General features: G+C 34.0%; 1 protein-coding gene across 6 annotated transcripts in view; it reads right to left on the minus strand.

Moving 5' to 3' along the window:
• The window catches only part of rn (rotund), a 150,202-nt gene that overhangs the window by 109,980 nt on the left and 19,310 nt on the right, over positions 1-20,912 (minus strand). For 2 of the 6 annotated variants that reach the window (XM_053763037.1, XM_053763035.1), the window contains exons 1-2: positions 1,793-2,412; positions 294-390 (exon numbers count right to left, since the gene is read on the minus strand). In XM_053763037.1, coding sequence (XP_053619012.1) covers positions 294-390; positions 1,793-2,290 — 595 coding nt within the window. In that variant the 5' untranslated portion in view covers positions 2,291-2,412. Of the gene's footprint in view, positions 1-293; positions 391-1,792; positions 2,413-20,912 lie in introns of those variants that run through there. The other 4 variants (XM_053763039.1, XM_053763038.2, XM_053763036.1 and 1 more) reach the window with 3 other exon arrangements.

Raw genomic sequence — 20,912 nt, forward strand, 5'->3', positions numbered from 1 at the left:
GGTATAAAAAAATCTGAAGATCAAGGGTTTGTATAAAAAAAAACATCCTGATGTAAAAGGGTTGGTATAAAACGTAAACTGTTAAGGACTTGGAGAAGAAGACGAACTCTTGCCTCCATTCCTCGCAATCCCTAATTTCAGATGGCTTTTCTTATATAAGAGCAGAGATGAGAAGACTTCTTATTCTTACCAGTACCACTGGCGGGCGGTCTGCTGCTCTTGTCACCCTTCTTCGCGACCCTCTTAACTTCACACGAAATCTTCCTATAGAGTTGGAGAAAAGGCGAACTCACCAGTAGGCACGGCGGCTTGCTGCGCGGCCTGCTGCTCCTGCCCCCCTCCCGCGACCCCCCCTCCGCTCCACACGAACGCTGATGATGCGCCCGCCTTCTGGAACAAGATGAAACCTGATCACACTGGTTTTAACTGGTAATGCGGACTCTGAGGTTATACAGGATAACGTTTTTGAAAAATATATCAATTAAGAGTCAATAGACAACTTCTACGTGGCCGTTAGTCGACCTCTGTGGCGTGGTCATCATCCCTGCTACACTTGAGGTCTGAACTTTTGCAGATTTACCTGGCTCTTGGATGTTTATCTATATGTTATAAAATATAATATATTTGAGTTAGTATCCCAAAAAACAAGTCTCGAACTTACTATTTTGGGACCAACTCAATCTGTTTGTACCTTTGAATGTGTTTGTACCTTTATCTAGCCAGAGAAAAAGAAGAAGAACAGAAATATATATATATATATATATATATTATTATTCTCTACACATAATACATTACATACCGTTTTGCAATTCAAGGACGCCATTTGTTTCGCAAGAACTCCCGCGTCATTTTCATTTGCTTTTTGGCGTTGAGAGGTTAAGGAAGTTTGAAAAAAAAAACCTTTGTAGAATTTACCTATTACTAATAGGGCAAGTTAAATAAAAGCTTGTTGAAGATGTTGACGTTAACTTTAACGTGCGCAGAAAATCAAAGTACGCCATTTTGTCTAAACGTCAGCGGCGGAGAAAATCATCGTCAAATTTGACTGTACAACTCTTACTGTATATAGTAAGTAAGAATCTTTTCTTATTGGTTATGTATTTTTTCATTAGTTCATTAAAGTGTGCTTAGGCGCCGGACGTTGCATTGTAACTAATAATCTTGGTTAAATTGATCGATCACGATTCGCAATAGAAATAATAACTGTGAAACTCATACAACAATGTTCACAGTAAACTGTAGTGGTTGTCGCTCCATTGAGTTTGTTAACGACCAGACTAGCCTTGTCAGACATTTTAATTTCAACATTTTTAAGACTTTGATTATAGTTGTATGGAGATTGTCTATGAGTCGGTTGTACCCTAAGCTTGCGCAGGCGCTTACGCTTGATAAGTTGACAAATTTTTATTACAGATTTAAAATCTATAGACTAGTCTAGCTTCGCCCGCGTGAATTTATCTGCGAAAGCGGAACAGACACGATTTTGATACAAACTTTCACCCCCCATTTTAGTCATTTGGGGGTTGATTTTTGAAAAAAAAAGTAGCCAATATTTATCTACATGCATAACAAATTTCATCAAAATCGACCCAGCGATTTAACCGTGAAAACGGATCAGATAGACTGACTTTCGCATATTTTTAATATCATGACATGGAGTATGGATTATTATATATCAGGTTCCGCATCATCACGCTTGTATCCCATGGGAGGTAGGCAGATTATACCTCTGTTATTATACCATATTGATTTATTAATTGTAACAAAAATATATGCATTATCAAAAGGTTACCTCGTCCGGCGAGTCAGAAGACCTGTCTAGATTATTCTCATCATCAGACGCTTCAGTGCCAAATCCGTTGGAGAAAAGCATATTCCTCGGATAGAGAGAGTAACAGTCAGCGACGTTTCTCCTTCTTTTTCCAAGACTGGCCAAAAACGTCTTGTACAACTGCGTCGGTAATAAAAAAGGTGAGCGATTCTGGAAGCCATCTTTGAACGAAAGATTCTGGCCGCTAAATGGGTTTCCAAAATTGAAATCTGGCAGGAATTCTTTTTTTATAAAATCAGCTACAGGGTGTAGCGATAACGCATTTCCAGTGTAATCTAAAGCTGTATTAGCTTCATCACCAGGACCATTGTTCTCCAAATCACTTATCTCTGCGTCGCTCGAATTATTATCGGCCTGATCGATTTTATTCTCTTCGCCATTATTAAATTCTTCGAATTCTCTCTTCATTTGCAGGTTAATAGGATTCTTCATATACACATTCGACAAAGTCACTGACATATTGGCACTTTTTACAAATATATATTCATTTACAACTAATGTAATATAAATAAAAATATTTCTTCGTAATTATATAATTAGGTATTTATAGGAACTATCGTTGGGGAGTGCCTGGACCAAAACTGATAAGAACAAGATAATAATGGAAAATTCTTATAGGTATCGTATATCGGGTTTTCCAATATGTTGATACTAGTAAGAAGATTCCTAAAGCGTCTGGCTTTTACACAATGTCAGTTTAAAAGTATTTATTAATTTATAATTTTGTAATATATCTGGCCATGCTCAAACATATATTTTCGGTAAAAGAATAACTGTCAATTTTTCGGCGAACATTTTCTAACCATATTTTTTAAATGTACTAGTGAATAAAATATTATAATTTTAAATATAACTCTTTTTTTTTACTTTTAGCCTATATTTGCCTGGCAAACTGGCATCCATTTGAAGTTTAATTTAATCATAACAATTATATGTATATTATATTTAATTTATTTTGTGAACATAGAACGTGTCATATTAATCTCTACATCTTGTACAGGCTACTGTACATGAACCTACCTAAATTCATTGCAAACTCGCCCCTATTACCGCGCCATAGAGGTTGACGCAGGGTAACTTGATGTTCTTATTTATTTTTGTTCTGTTGACAGCGCCAATGCATTCATTTTTCTTTCGAGTGTCTACTGGAAGAAATTTCTATAGAAACAAGTAGTACCTTTGTACTCAGTTTCCCATTTGCAAGTTTTATATTTACACTTTTATGTATTTAGTGTACCTACATAAATAAATAGATAACGTTAGGTTTACATATATTGTGAAAAAGAACACCATGTCCCGTCCTTGGGCAAACTAAATCAATTCAATTTTTAATTATTATCTACATTGATTCACATCAAGTACGTAAGTTAAGTATATGTTACAAGAAAAAAAAGTCATGTACTTAGTTAAAAGTGGCGTATGTGATTAAATCAGTTTTAACTGCTCGATATTAAAAGTTAACGGCATAATTTAACTCCGCCCGTTTCGCTAACTTTTTAAGTAAGAAACTTAGAATGGCATTCAAACTAAGTAAGTTCAGTTTTAGAAATTTTATAATTCACTTGGTTTATCTTTTATTTTCAAGTAGTACACTGAATAGTTCCATATGGTTCAATATTTTTCTATTGATTTTAATTATATATAATAAAACTGTAAGTGGGCTATGTCTGTACATAGGAGATATTAAAGAAAAATAATTATGGAGGGTCTTTGAGGTATCGATAAGGACAAATTATGGGCAGAACGAAATAAACGCGGGCGAAGCTGCGGACAAAAACCCAGTAAGTGGTTTAGTGTCGTCTGGAAATATGTGCGTGCCAATAGTCTGATTAAGGGTGCTGAAGAACGCACGAAGTGCAGAAGAAGTCGTGAAAAAGTAGTAAACCAAAAATTCACACAGATGAGTGTTTTCATTGTGGAATAATTTTTTATGCAATGATTTATTTATTAGTAAAAATACTTCACAAATATATAAATTTCTTTACAGGAAAAAGGAAAAGCCAAGATAGTCTGAAGACTTCAAAAGATTTGATAACAAATGGCAAGAAAACGCCGAAGTAAATACGTGGAAGAATTTGGGGAAGACTTTTGCCCAGCAGTGGGACTTAAATAGCTAGAGAGAAAAAAAACTTCATTCCATTGCATTGGGACAAAGACAATAAAATTGAAATCGATTGTCTGAATTCGAGTCTAGACATGTAGGTCACAAGTTTCCGGCTAAAATATATCAGCCTATTTTCGGGATAAAACTGATATCGAACAATCTAGATTAGGGTCAGGTCAGGTGAAGTTCTGGAATAGTTATAAGTTATAATAATTGCTCGACTGTCAAAAATAAGAGAATAATGCTTTCATAGAAAATAGGTTTTAGATTGCCTACCAAAAATAGTAGATTCTTCGTAAAATATCAGTATTAAATTTATTTAAATTTATTCTAATGTAAATATGTTATTTTCACAAATTATAACAATTTATTTCCATTGTTTAATCTGATAAGTATTACATGCAATCGCTTGTTCTATATTATTATAATAATATACTTTTCATTCATATGTGTGAGTGTGTGTGTTATTGCTAACATTGGTGTTAGATTTTATTCAAGTCGCCTAGAGGCATTTGACATGACTTTTACTACCTACCATTCACTGTCATATTATTATAAATGTAAATGAAAAAACACTTACAACAACACACAACAACACACTAATATTGTAAATGAAAAAAACGGTGTGTCTGTCACGACTAAACCGCTGGAAAGAAAGGTCAAATCCAACCTCACTAATATTATAAATTTGAAAGTGTGTTAGTTTGTAATCTATTCAGGTCGAATTATAATTGGAATATTGTGATTTTTGATATGGAGATGGGAGACTTGGAGAGTGACATAGGCTGGTTTTTCTTATAAGATCTGATTGGCTTAGACGATTGAAATATGGATAATTCTCACTAGTTCCACTGGCGAATAGTTCCATGGAAAAAGTGAGAATTTTTCATCTCAGTGGTTCCAATGTGGCTTCAAAGTCAATAGAACTACTGAGAAAAAAAATCTTACTTGTTCCATGGAACTATTCGCCAGTGAAACTAGCGAGAACGATCCGGAAAAATGACATCATATATGAAACAGCCAGCGTTCTAATAAAGAATGTGAATCAGATTCTAATTAGAGTAGTAAAACGGTGGTGGTCGAAAGGTCCCAGGTTCGAATCCTATTTATGTCACACAGACAGCCACTTGAACTTCTTCTATGAAGGAAAATATCTTAAGGAAATCTACATACAGGGTGACTGTTATATCACTACTTAGTGTGTACGTATGACTTACTGGCGGTAGTCGTAATAGTCATGTTGTGATTGTGTCGCCTTTAGGCGACTTATGTTAAATCTGACGCCAGTATTAGCCATATCACAGTTGATACTAGTGCAATTTAAAAGCAAAAGTTGACGACTTCGGTGGCGCAGAGTTAAAGTGCTTGCCTCTGAATCGAGAAGTCCCGGATTCGATCCCCGGTCGGGTCATGATGGAAAAAGATCATTTTCTGATTGGCCCGGGTCTTGGATGTTAATCTATATATGTATTTGTTATAAAATATAATATCGTCGAGTTAGTATCCCATAACACAAGTCTCAGACTTACTTTGGGACTAGCTCAATGTGTGTGATTTGTCCAAATATTTATTTAAAGATTTTTTTATAAAGTTACATCATCAAATAATCATTTTTACATTTTTTGTTTCAAAATCTTCGTTATGTTTTCCTATTAGCACAATGTGTTATATTAGAATTGGGGAGTGAAAGAGATTATGTTCTACAGTATTAAAGGTTTTAGCTGTAGCTATGTAGCAAATTTTATGAAAATCGGTTAAGCCGTTCTTGTATTACAAATGGTTTGTCCTGGACTGATTTGTTTGGAGGTATCCTTATGTAACAAAAATGAGTTGGAATTTTTATTTACTTTGCACATATTCTGCTTTTCTAATAAGATTGATTACAATAAAGCTCAATAATTACATTTGAATTCAGTTTTCTAATATCATGTAAATACATGTAAAAATACTTAATAAAAAAGTAATTAATAAATATATAGTAAAGGTGAACTTAGACAAAAAAAACGAAATTGAGAGAAATACAGAACCATTATTATTTTGAACCAACCAAAACAGTTAAAATCAAACGCATTTTTAAAATTTTCATAAAGTCGAGTTAAAAAATAAAAATAAATCAATTGTTGTTAATTGTATCGTAATTAATTGTAACCAGCCTGTCACAAATAGAGACCATTGACAAATGACAAGTAAACATCGCGAAATTCTCAACAACACGAACGCAGCGTTCTCACAGACAAAGGATGAGCACAACACGCACACAGGCACAAACTCATTAACACATACATTTATTTACATCACTAATGCGCGATGCACGTGTCCAAGACTTAACTGTTGCAATCAAACTTTCAATTACTAATCAATTTGAAACACCGACCGTCCACAGCCACGGATTAATTTATTTTTAAATTCTTTTCGCGCGTTTTTGTCTGTTCTATTTTACAAATTTTCCAAATTCAACTTTTTTACGCAGCGAAACGGGCGAAGAATGCCATTGGGTTTACACGGAGCATGGCCGATCGATTAGTTTTTTATTGTTTGCGGTAAACAGCCAGTATTTTTTTAATAAGTCGCTTATTGTTTTATTTGTTCTTTTTTTAAATAGTTTTTAGAATGGAATATTAGGGAACGACTAGATAGACTAGTCTTTACCGCGAGGTATTCGCTATGAAACTCTTCCCGTGAGGTTGCTGCAAGGAAAAGCATTTTTCCAACACATGGAAAGTTTTCTTCAGACGCGAGTATGTGTGTGTTCCGATATGCACGCCGTTTCAGTGTGTGCGTCAGTCTGAAACGTCTCGATATTGCATGTGTGCGTTCCTGTGTCAGTGTGGTTATTTTATGACTCTGAGTGCATCCCTTTCGAACTGCAAGCGATTTATATGTGTGCGCTTACTTTTTTTTATAAACGGCCAGGGTTTCATGTGTGTCGAGTGAAGTTTTCATGTATGTGTGGAATGTTTTTTCGGAAATATCCGCCGTGTTTTGAACCTTATCCCATATCAATAAGGCTGCTTTTATTTCGCATTTGCGAAATGTATTTTTCAGTTTTATATCGGCGATATGAGAATCGCGGATAGAAAAGAAAATGTGAGTGGAATAAAAAAAATGCATGCATCGTACATTTTCAGGTAGACACATTTTTCTTTAACCCATTTATAGATGTTTTTAGGTGTGTGTGTATATGCAGGGGGGTGGATGGGGGGGGTTTTCTTAAAGGGTTGAGGAGGGTGGACATATAAAAATGATAACGCATCGCAAGACGGCTGCTTTTATGGTTTTTCTTTATTTTTAATGGGTTTTTTTTATTGAACCCGAGTGAAATATACTTTATACGTCGAATGTTAAGAACCTAGTATAAAGTGCATACATTAGGATGTTTGAATAAAATACAATTCCTTTGCATATTGTAGCGTGACTTAACACATTTAATCGGTTAGTTAACAGCTATGCTTCAAGAATTGCATATCGATGTCACCTTACAATAACTTTTAATCGAATACTCATCGAAATTCCGCAAAATGTACGAAATATGGTAATGTGTCAATCATTCGTGTTCATTCATTTATCGAATCATTTTTGTTGCGAGATTTTGATTTGATAATTATTGACATTTTAAGTCCATTACGCTGAAACTGTTCAATTAGATGTCAAATTAAACAGTACATGCCATACTGTATGTCTGTCTGTTACGCTTTCACGGCCAAACTGCTGGACTAACTTTTTCAATTGGGTATTGATATAGACCGATATTGTAGAAGATCAAGATCAGGGCAAACATAATTTTTATCCAAAGTCAAGCCTAATGTGGCTTAGTGTTTTAAAATTACTTACATATAATTTGGTTCGCTAATTGACTGATAGACAAAGATAGTTAATATGTCAATTCACACTGTCGCCGGACTCATACGCGAACATTGCGTAGTTAGTATGAGCGAGTTTAGTCTACCTAAATGAAAAACCAGCAATGTATACCGAATCCGGCAGATTGGCAAACTGTTCGACGACAGTGTGAAGCTGGTATTAAGTTTTTATGAAACAACGTCTTGGCAAAAGGGGCTAAAATAATGCAAGCTTGATGTCGTCAAGGATGATATGCGTGCCGATGGTCTGACAACTAGAGATGCCGAACGTGTGGGGACATCTAGAGATGCCGACCGTGCGACGTGAAGGTGAAAAAGTTGGAAAACGGACTCTGGCAGTTGACATATTTATCGACAAGTATGTTATCGATCAACAGACGATTATTCACAATCGAAAGATCATGTAAACTAGCAGACTCGATTTTAATTCATTAATTTTGTTTCTAATAGCTGCAACTTGTTCCACTGCTGGGCAAAAGTATTTTTTTTAAAAACTTTATTCTATGAAAATTTTATTTTTTTTTCTATTTTTTAATAAATTAAATTTCTTGGGTACTGACTGACGTTGACTGACATTACTATTGCTAGCTATAATATGGCCGTGGGTAGCAAATAACTTTAGGCGACTAAAATTTAATCAGACTGACAGAAAAAATTTTACATGGCATTTTAGTAACATTTTATCAAATAAATAAAAATAAATATATTAGGACGGAAGTTCGAGACTTGTGTTATGGGATACTAACTCGACGATACTATATTTTATAACAAATACATATATAGATAAACATCCAACACCCGGGTCAATCAGAAAAAGATCATTTTCCATCATGACCCGACCGTGACCTCTCGTTTCAGTGGCAAGAACTTTGCCACTGCGCCACTGAGGTCGTCTGGGTTTTATAAACGGTTTATTTTAAATTGCATAATCTAACAAGACTAACAAAATCACACATTCTTATAAGATTATACTTTACGTAATATTAGGACGAAAATTTAGTTATATATTTGTTGCCTCAATGCTTTCAAGATTTTTTGTCCCTTAGTCACCTCGTACGACAACCTACGAGAAGGGACTGTCATTTCTGAAGTCAATCTATTCTAAGGCGGAAGTCACACGTCTCGATTTAATTATTACCTTCGAAGAAAATCCTTTGATGTTGATCTTAGCCAACCAGACTAAAAATACATATTTATATGAGAAAAATATAAAATAGGGCAGTAAAAAATATATAAAAGCAACAAAAATATATTATTCTCAAGACATGTGGGCACACAGGTAAGGCATCCGTGTGTGTACGTTCTTATCTGTGTGTGTGTGCGGAATAGAGAAATGTTTAGAGTAGATTCCAAATGTTTTTCTAATAAGTATGTCAAATTGTCAGGTATTTATGATACTTTTCCAATAATAAATTTATTCAAATTGATGATGTTTTATTTTAATTAAAACGTTACATATTTTGATATTAAAGCATTTAATAATAATTACCTAAGTACACATTTTATTTATTGTTATAAAAATATTCAACGTTATGGTTATAAAAATATTCAACAAGATTCCAAAATTCATACGCGAATGGATGGCCATAAATCATTTTAAAAGACAATTAAGTAAATGGCTTCTTGATAAATGTTTTTACACAATCAAAGATTTTTTGGATTGCAATGACATTAATTAACATACATGTAGATTGTAAGTGACATTTTATCTTAATTTAATCTGATGTCATTTTATAGTTTTTTAAATATGCTATTATTAACATTTGCATGCAGCTGACAACGGCTAAATAGGCTTGTTCTAAACCATTATGTAGATATTGTATTAGATACCCTAGTTAAGCAAATAAAAATTATTTGATTTGATTTTATTAACCAAAATTAAGAAAAAGTTAAATCTTGTAAAATAATTATGAACCTGCTCCCCCTGATGTTAATTCATCATGACCACAAATCCGAAACAGCGTGACAAACAGTCGACACACAATATATCAAGTTTATGAGAAATAATTAATTGTGAGTCTGTCAATCAATAATAATATGATGAATTCAAGAGTTAGAAGCTTGAAAAAATATACGATGCGACTCTATAATTTCCTCATGACCTGTTCCGAGACCAAATAGACGAGGTTATGTGTGTGTGTGTGTGTGCTGCACCTTAGCGTATGAAACTACGATGTTAGAAAAGAGCACTAAACTAGATGTGATGGGAGTATGATATTTTTTTTTCTATGATAACAATATTTGACGACCTCGGTGGCACAGTAAGTACTTGCTCTGAACCGAGAGGTCCCAGGTTCGATCCCCGGTCGGGTCTTGATGGAAAATGATCTTTTTCTGATTGGCTCGGGTCTTGGATGTTTATCTAAATATGTATTTGTTATAAAATATAGTATCGTTGAGAGGGTATCCTATAATACAAGTCTCGAACTTACTTTGGGGCTAGCTCGATCAGTGTGATTTGTCCGTATATATTTATTTAATATTCTACTTCCATTGTTTTTTTTTTTATTTTTTTAACCCCGACGCAAAAAGAGTGGTTATAAGTTTGACCGCTAAGTGTGTCCGTCCGTCTGTCTATGTACATGGCACCGTAGCTCATCAACGGATGAACCGATTTGGATGTGATTTTCATTATTTGATAGCAAATTTTTATGCGGTTGTTCTTAAATATATTCGATCAAAATCTGTTCAGCCGTTCAGAAGTTGTAGCGAAATGAATATTGAAAGTCGGGTTTTTTAATTTGTCTAACAAATAAACTTGTACTTGACAGATAGAAACACCCGTTTTTCTATGGAAATTGGAAACTTACTTACCACAGTGAAAATGGTTACTTATTGACTGACAGATAATATTTAAGTCGCCTAAAGGCATAGAACAACAAAATGAGATATGGCCAATGACAAGATTTCACTAATAAAATAAATATATTAGGACAAATCACACAGATTGAGCTAGCCCCAAAGTAAGTTCGAGACTTGTGTTATGGGATACTAACTCAATGATACTATATTTTATAACAAATACATATTTAGATAAATACCCAAGACCCGGGCCAATCAGAAAAAGATAATTTTCCATCATGTCCTGACCGGGGATCGAACCCGGGACCTCTCGGTCCAGTGGCAAGAACTTCACCACTGCGCCACCGAGGTCGTCAACTAATAAATACAACTACCTACAATTTAGTGAGAAGTAGTGCTGTATACAGTGCGCAGGCTTGCTCACGATGCTTTCCTTCACCTGTAGCAAGTGGTGCCAATTGTCAAACATAGACAATTAGAGACGTTACATTATTACTAGCTTTTGTCCGCGGCTTTGCCCGCCTGAATTTCCCACGGGAACAGTAATTTTTCCGGGATGAAAGGTACCTTACGTCGTTCTTCATACTTCAAATTACATGTATGTGAAATTTCAAAAAGATTGCTTGAGTAGATAACGCGTGAATAGGTAACAAACTTACTTTCGCATTAATAATATTAGTTAGGATAGTTTTTGACGACCTCGGTGGCGCAGTGGTAAAGTGCTTGCCTCTGAACCGAGAGGTCCCGGGTTCGATTCCCGGTCGGGTCATGATGGAAAATGATCTTTTTCTGATTGGCCCGGGTCTTGGATGTTTATCTATATATGTATTTGTTATAAAATATAGTACCGTTGAGTTAGTATCCCATAACACAAGTATAGAACTTACTTTGGGGCTAGCTCAATCTGTGTGATTTGTCCTAATATATTTATTTATTTATATGGCTGGAAATGATGATCATACAGTATCAGAAAGATTAGTATACAAACTAAGTGAAGAAAATGGTTATCTAAATAATAATAATAATTTTGTTTTGTGGGATGATAGCATGCTCTCCATTTAAATTTGCATACCCGTGAACGGTGAAACATGTAGGATTAAGCTTTTCTTTTAACACCACATTGTAAAAAAAAAGTAAACTCATGTTTTTGCAAATAAATAATCTTTGTCTTTAAAATGATTTCTTATTCACATCTAGAAGTCTCACATTTTTGTCATCCGCGGCACGCGCACAGGCAAAAGTTGCACGTATGTATATGCTACAGAAAACCGAACTCATACCGTACTTACGCCCTTATACGACGGGAGCTTGAGAATACACTGCGCGACACTAAAAATGATACAATTTTATAATTTAAATCCATTTTTAAATAAATTCTATTAAGATATCTGTCAAAATATACGCGCGTGCTTAGGAACCATGTGATTCTATTTAAATGTCGAATATCGTTTAATCGTGAATTGTGATTAAAGAGAAACTAAATCTGGATCATCGGGATGACTGACACAAATACATAGAAACAAATGTTTGTGCAAACTAATTTTGTCCACGCGGCATCAAAGCCTTAAAAAAACCAGTGAACGAGATGGCCTATGATATTTCAAACATAACACAATTCCTTTTATGGAATGATCTGATGATGCATCCAGGATCATCATAAAGAGTTTAATTGTCTTTTTTTTAACGATTAACAGCACAAACGGTTGTTTTTTAATCATTCAATTTTAATTATTTAAATCAGGTTATCATAAAGGTAGTTTTGAAAATGTATATTTATGTAAAAAAAATTTTAAACGTACCTACTTTTTTGTAAATATTATAGTTTAATTACAAAATATAAATATTCAGTACTTTTTATTCAAGTTAAATGCCAATTAATCTTTAAAACACTGTTGATTATTCAACTGGGCTTTGCTATAACCGATAATAATTAAATTTACCGATTATTAACGCTCTTTAGGAGGGCAATCATCCATTTAAATTGTCACATTTGACAGCTGTCAATCGACCAACCGATGTAGTAAGATTTAAAATTTACAATAACTTGAATAGCCGTTAAATTATTCATCAAGTAATTGAAACACGAATGTCTATGAATTAAGCAATTATTTAAAAGCCATGTCTTTGAAATCGTGTACATTTTTTAATCTAGGCCGCACGAAGCACGTAGTGTACGCATGTAGACTAAATAATATTGTTCTCGACGTGTGATTGACAGCGATGCGTCAAAAAAAAAATCAATAATTACAATTTTCGATGCAGTTTAGAATTCGCGGTGAAATAAACGCACGCGAATCAATCACGCTAGGTCATAAATTTGGTCAGTTATAGGTTCATTCGTGATATATTTATAATCGCTCTATTAGTCAACGGCATTTTCACACATCCATTTTAATTAGTGAAGCGTGGTATCCGTAGTCCTGTAATATAATTATAGTTGTTTTGTTAATTAGTTTAGTTGTTTACCACATAAATCTAAAGGGGCATAGACGTATTAGGCATGTATTGTGCAGTTAAGTTTTTCGTATGTGGAAGTTTTTTTTTTTTTTCGAAAGGAATTAATTTTTTTCCTTAAAAAATCCGACTTGTTTCATATAAAAATTGCAACTTCATACAAAATAATTCTAATCATATATGTATATCGTGAACTGCTTTTATTTTCTGTATGATAAGTGTTATTTTTTTCATGCTATAATAGTATGCAATCTCCTTTTCTTACGGGAGTGGAGCCATAGAGCGCAGCTAGATTTTTTCCCGTGACGCGTTCCAGTACTACGTTAGTACCTAAGTTAAAAAATATATATTAAATTGGTACCGGTATATGTGCCCGCAAGTGTACCCGAAAAGCCTCGTACGGTCAGTAGATACATAAAATATTCTATGAATTTATTTCCAAGCTTTTCAGTAAAATTGCAAGGAACGAAAAATTTCTTTCATTTTTTATAAATTTATTCCATTTTAATACAGCATCTTCGAATACAACATATTATACAATTAAGTAACTAAAGATTTTGTGAATTTATAAAAGTTTATCAATATCGAATTTATTTAATCACCATTAACTGTAGTAACTAGGGCCGGTGAGAGACGTGTCGGGCGCTGTGCGATGAGATGGACAGACGATATAATGAAAGTAGCAGGTTGTACATGGATGAGAGAGGCACAGGACAGAGGAGGTTGGCGTACGCGAAGAGAGGCCTGTGCTCAGCAGTGGGCACAAAGAGGCTGGAATGATGATGAACTGTATAGTTATGTTTATTCAGGAATTCACCAGTTGTGAAACATCTTATTGGCCGATGTTGTCTGATAAATATAGCCAGTGACAATGCGGACACATGGACAAAACCCCTAACCATAGAAATAGTGGAAATTTTATAAGTAACGTAAGTGAAAAACAATAATTTTGGAAATTAGTGTTCTAATTCTCCCCTTTCAGGGGCGAGTTAATATTATTTTTTGCCCATTAATGCAACAGAATCAATGGGCAAAAACGAGGTTTGTAATAAAAAAGTACTTAATTATATATATACATTTTTTTACTTTAATTAAACCAAATAATATAAAATCCAATAATCCTTTTTTGATTTTATAAGAAAAGACAAGTTGACCAGTCAATAAAATGCAAATATTAAATTTTCCATTAATATTTTTTTGCAGTAATAAATAAGTATAGTCACCAAAAAAAATATTGAAAAAAAAATTAACTTTTTTTGCTGACGCTACGCTCTATACTTTCGCCATAACTTATAGTTTCGGATAATGCATTAAAGAAGTTCTTTATAGCTCAGAATACTACGTATCTATATATATGTATGTCTGTACGTACGTAATATTTTATAGTTAAAACGTTATACCTGCGAACAACTAGTATTTCTAAGTGAATTTAGGAAGTTTTCATATGTTTGTGTACATTCATTCATTCTTGCAAGGTTTTATTTATACCTCTGTTAGCGTACATACGACGATCATTGGTCTGAAGTGGAGACGAAAAAGCAGGAAAGCTGGGCTCTGACGCTCAACGGATGAGGAAGAAACCGGAAAGTCGCACAGATGAGAGAGAGGAACAGTGTGGCTCCCGCCCTAAAATGGGACCATTACATAACCTCCCGTGGATGTCTTATGAGGCGACTAAGATAATATATTCAGGAGGGGTATTGAAGAGACTTCAATCTAGATTTTCTTGAAGTGAAAACTTCTTTAAGAGGCGTTGTGCTCTTTTTGTGATGGGTAAAAAATTTTAAAATCGCGTCAGGACACGTGACCCTGATCGAAAATTCGTAAGACGGCAAAAACGCACAACGTTAATTCAAGTTTTCACTTCTGCCGACACTCCCGGAGTGCAACCCTTTCTTTTGTTTTTAATAAATAAAAAGGTTGGTTTTAAACTATTTTGTAAATACAGAATTAATAGAAAATTTAAATAAATATTTTTCCTATTCTTTTACATGTATATATTTCAGAATAATTTTCATTACCTGAAGATTGAACAATTCCTTTTTTTTTTTACATAAATCAAAAATCACAACCATCCTTCTGTAATCGGACAAAAATAAAGGAACCCAACTTCCCTTACAACATAAAGTACTTAAAATGCAAATTCAAAAATCCACTTTCTGACGTAACACACCGACTTCCGGCCACATCCTTTTAAAAAAAGAACATGATACGGAACCGCCACTTCGCTTGTTTTATCAAAAATGATTTTTTGATTATACACACTTAAGTTTCAATAACGTACACTAAATTACCACCATTTGGCGCCAAAATGAGTATCCGATATTGGTTCTATTGGGCGCGTGTGGTTCCGCCATAGAATAAGACCATTCCATCACCATACCTGTGTTGTCGTAATTTCGTCTTATTATATTCTATTACGAGGCGTCTAAATAAATGATTTTTTTTATTTTATTAGCTGTTTGAGTCCCACTGCTGGGCAAAAGCCTCCCCTAACTTCTTTCACGCATTCCTATCCTTTGTGTTCTCTTGTCGTTCTTTGTCGAATTTTTTGATGTCGTCCCATCATCCCGTCCTAAGCCTTTCCTGTAACCGACAGTTGGAATCCATGATGCCAATCTGTATGTCCAAACCTCCGGATGCATGCGGTATTTGTAAATAAATGATTATATTATTATTATTAAAGGACACACAGCCTAGGAAACAATATCATTCCCAAGTAGAGTTGACCAGACGTGGGCAATCTCAATCATTAGAATATCACCCAAGCTTATATAAATGTAACATCAAAAAGGGTATCAATCCATGCGGTCGCGGCGTCGTTACCGGCTGTAATCAGCTACCGGCCACAAAAACTGCTTAATGGATATGCAGCCTTTATGAAACTTGATTATGACTGATATTGAAAAGTTTATTTAGATTTGTGCTAGGCCCAAGAAAGTTTACCATTCCGATAACTAGGCTTGAATCGCAATAACATCGCTTAAAGTATAAAAAACGATATCGATATAAATAAATAAATTTCATAAAATAAATTAAAAAGAAAAAAAAATCTTATGTTTATGATTTACTAGCTGGGCCCCGGGGCTTCGCTCGCGTATTTTGGGATTAAAACTACCATATGTGTTATTCCAGGTTATTCTACCCCGTGTACCAAATTTTATAACAATGATTGATTTTGCGTGAAAGAGTAACAAACATACATACACACATACTTACAAAATTTCGCATTTACAATATTAGTAGGATTAGCAGCAGTTGGATATTAGACATAGAGGAAAATGAACGGACGCGTGCCATAAACAATGCCTTACAAGTCCAATAAAACTAGACATCTCCATAACACCGCTCTGATTACCAACATTAACAAACTGATAAGCAATAAAACAAATAACCCTAATAAAGATCAACAAAATAAGACATTAAAAAAAAATAATGATCTTGATTCGTCACGCGGTTCGGCTTCCGTTCGAAGCACAGATTAGAAAAATTTTCTTCGTTTTTTTTTTCTTCCCGCCCAACTTCTTTCTTTTTCACTCTAATGGTTTTTGCGTTTTTTTACCGGCCAGTATTATTGTTTTCGACCTTAATGATTGCACGGGTTCGGGAATATAATGAATCGCTCGAGATCACAGTCGAACAAATCGATTTATTAAATCGATTGTGATACCCGTTTATTTGGCATTGTAGGTACGATTATTGTCATTGATTATTTTTAAATTATCTAAGCTGATAAAGACATCCAATTAAGTTGAATAAAATTCTAAATTTCTTCTCAATACTAAGTCTTATTTCCATGCAATGGTTAAGAGATGGAAATAAGATTATACACTATTATTATAAATATTTTTTGTTTTTGCATCAAAACAAAGCAATGGATTGAGGTGATTTCTAGTTTGGAGATAGTTGGACAGCTAGCAAGTGTCATAGGTTACTTTTTACCGCGAGCGGAGCCGCGGGCTGCAGCTAGTTATAATATAAATATAATAATGTAGGGATGTCTGTATAGTGTACACATGTGGACGCATTTTAAATTAAAAAAAATAAGAACAACTTCATATGCAAAAAAAGATCTATTTCAATTAGAATTCCAAACGTCACCATAGGTTAACCCTGCAAACGACGCCTTGATTAAGATTTTAAACTCCCATACATCACAAGTCGTAACTCAAACGTACCCCCATTCACAAATATTTGCATAACCTCTCACAGGCTGTATTTATAGCTAATAATGAAGTTTTACAATGCTTTTTATAACCACACAATTATGGGTTGCCGCCTCCAAAGGATAAAAATGTGTGGTTGTATTGAATGCAACTTTTCACAAGTCGAGTGTAATGAAGAATTATTTGAGATCTTTCACACGGATTTTTTTTGATGTTGGATTTTTAAAAAATATTTATCGGACATATTGTTTTGTGTTGTGGGCGCAACGTGTGCTCAATGTTGGATTTTTATTTTGGTAAAAACAAGTTATTTTGTAAGCACAAAAATAAATTAATATTAAAGTGCTACTTAGCTAAAATAAGGATAAATATTTACATAACACATGATATAACTTAGGATGGATTAAATATATTTTTTATTTAGCTAACACCTTTCAGTGAATTAAATCTATGTGACAATAAAGTTAACGAAAAAAATATTGCTAAAAAAGTAATTACCTTTTTTTTTAAATATCGTTAAATTTTGGTACATGTATCGCCGAAGCAAGTACATATACTCTTTTATATATTTTCTGTTGATAACGTCTTGCTATGTACAACTATTAGCAGATCATTTGAGGACACCATTCAAAATTACTTTCATATATTTGGGCGTGAACAAACGTCACACGGTAAGGGAAATAATCAAAAATATCCGAACACAGACATTAAACCTGCGTCTTTTATAGCCGCATACATTTTAAGGGGTAGTTTGAGGTCCGAATATAAACCTCCAGGCTCCAAGGCGTGACCAAGCCGTAAACACGTCGACGTATCTCATCGGATTTTGATATTTATGTGCGGTTACAATTTAAGTCCGGTTTAAGTAAGTTACTCAGAGACAAGGGAATAAAACTTAAGATAACCTATATAATTAATCGGATTTTTTTCTTATATATACCAGCAGTGACACAAGTGTTCGTCTCGTGGAAATATTGCTTTCGTACAGTCGATATGCGTCAGGTTTTACTTTTAGCCGCGGTACAAACACATTTTAGGTAGGTAATAGTGGAATGAAACGAGATATTTTGCAAAATCACAAACCTTGTATCAGCTGTGATATTTTATTGAAATTTCTGCCACTGCAGATAGTTTTATCAGAAAGGCAACAAAAGAAATCTTGTAAACATATAACAATTTTCCATATCAATATATTTAATTTTTTTCCTATACGTTGTTTCTCTTTAAAGCGCTATCTAAAGAAAACGCGATTAAACTTTTAAAACGAACTGTCACGCCATCTGACGACATCTTCTAAATCTTTTTCCAGAATACCTAGACACGTCTGTGTTTAGAACCTTACTGCATTCTTTTATTTTTCACGTTTCATCTGATACTGCACTTGCAAAAAATGTTATTTCGTATGTGTAAAGTCAGATTATAAAGGTCATATGATAAAAAAGAAATAAATATCTCGTATCATGTAATCTCATTTTTGAAGTAATATATTGTATTGTGTTCACTAAATACAATCTTCAAAAAATATATTTCAAAGATATTTCAATTCATGTAGGTATAAAAATAACCAAAAATATAAACAATGTAAACATCATAACCAACTCATAACGGATCAACAGGTGGCTGCCATAACTAACCATAACTAAACTTTAAATGAAAAACAAACAATACATACCTGAATCACATCGTACGACAAAAATCTTTCCTCCCCCGCCCAATCCACCACTTATCTCCCCAAAACACTGAAAGATACACACCAAAACATCTTTCCCACCAAAACTGCATCAATGAAACACAAAAACATAACCTACGCGCTCATAACATGTCAAAATCAACAGTCAATGGTGTATTAGCTACGAAAACAAGACATTTTACAACAAAAAGCGGGCAAAACCTGCCTCCGTACGGGGGTCGGGGCAAATTAAGTCAATACGTAATTAAAAGTGGCACAACCAACGCACACACACAAAGGTTCGACATAAAAATGCTGGAAGGAAAAAAAAGTATAGGTTTAAAATTTGCCCGGTATAAATTTGTGTTTTTTTCCCTTCACCTACTTATGTATGAAGACATGCGCAGTAAAGGGTTAAAGTCACGTTAGCCATTTGAATTTGGAAGGCCTCTCGCGATATGCAAATTTGCCGGGTGCAATGACTTTTATATTCGGCCAGATTCAAATTTTCTCGTAGTTCGGAGCTTTCCCGCTGTCTGTGTGGCGCTGTAGTCAGTTGTGTACTATTCTCATATCGTTCGATATTTCAAAAACCGTTCTAATTCACTTATTTCCTTTTACAAACTGTTTAATATCCACTTGAAATATTTATCATGTAAATGCCAATCATGTAATTTTGCATTGGCATTTCAAATCAAAATTTAAATTTGTATTTTGTAAAATTGTTTGATATATTATCAAAGTCAATGTTAAATTATGACCAGTGACCACCTTTGGACTACAACGTCAAAAGATCCATATCTTGTTGCGTGTCACGCATGTGTTTTCATCTTGTCATTATATGCATAGAAATTTCAAATAAATAAGAAATGAGAATGAGGGTAGTTTTTTCGCAAAAACTATCATGAGAGCAGGTGAAATTATAAAAAAATTATAGCAAAAAAATATCAGCGCATTTAAAAATCCAACGACGACAAAATAGACCCCATACAATATAACCTTAAAATTCTAAGGTATCTCATTAGTTTTCCTAAAAATTCTTCATCTTCTGAATAACTTCAGTGAATGAAGTGTGTCACGAAGCGATATGAGGTGAAAAAGGATGCTTAAAGATTCAACAGTGTTCGTTATTAAATAGAATAATGTGGTGAAAGAAGAAGGTGGAAATTCTCTTGGTTTAATGTTACGGTGAATTGTTAAACATAATTTACTTGTACTACAGCGATTTCACTCTTATGATCTTCTGTGTGCAAAAGATCCTAGGTCACATGTCCAACGCGCGTGTGACACCCACCTGGTTTTGCAGGCGTTGACAGGCTGCGGTGACCACTTGCCATGCGGGCATGCCTCTTTGCCTGCTAGTTATTATAAATAAAAATGGCCGTGCAATCCATAGTAAGTATCATTAAAATGATCTGGCGAGAAGGACATGATAAATTGTCATTTTATAAAAAATAAATAAAATACACTAAATTACTCGTTTTTAATAATGAAACACGATTATATAATGTCGAAAAAATTATAAATTTTATTAATTTAATACTACATACATAGCTATACGATTTTTGTAGTTTTTGGCAATGTCATTTTTTGTTTTTTTTTTTTTCAATTGTCATATGTCAAAATGTCTTATAGCGTTTTTGACTACAAAATGCGACACCATGTCTATAACAATATTTTTTCTTCTTATTCTGTATTTTGAAATGGCTTAAAGGTCATCACTACAAACGTAATCTGGTAACCACTTTCTGGAGTCCATGAAAATTCTTTCTATAATCGTATTTTCTTTAACCTAATCCCTAGATCCTAGTCCTAATTAAAACTAGGGACAAAACAAACTAATTGAAGACTTGTTAGGCTAATTGATTATTCATTCTTAGTGTCAACACACTCGATAAGAGCCCTATTGTCCTCGATAAGAGATAAATTGCTCAGTTGGGTGAATTTCACGAGCGTTTTGAACGTCGTCGTGGACTATTATTAGTGTTTATTAAATTGTACCATACACAGTAATCAATTTAATTAT

The sequence above is a fragment of the Plodia interpunctella genome, chromosome 23, assembly GCF_027563975.2.
Source record: "Plodia interpunctella isolate USDA-ARS_2022_Savannah chromosome 23, ilPloInte3.2, whole genome shotgun sequence".
Taxonomy (NCBI): domain Eukaryota; kingdom Metazoa; phylum Arthropoda; class Insecta; order Lepidoptera; family Pyralidae; genus Plodia; species Plodia interpunctella.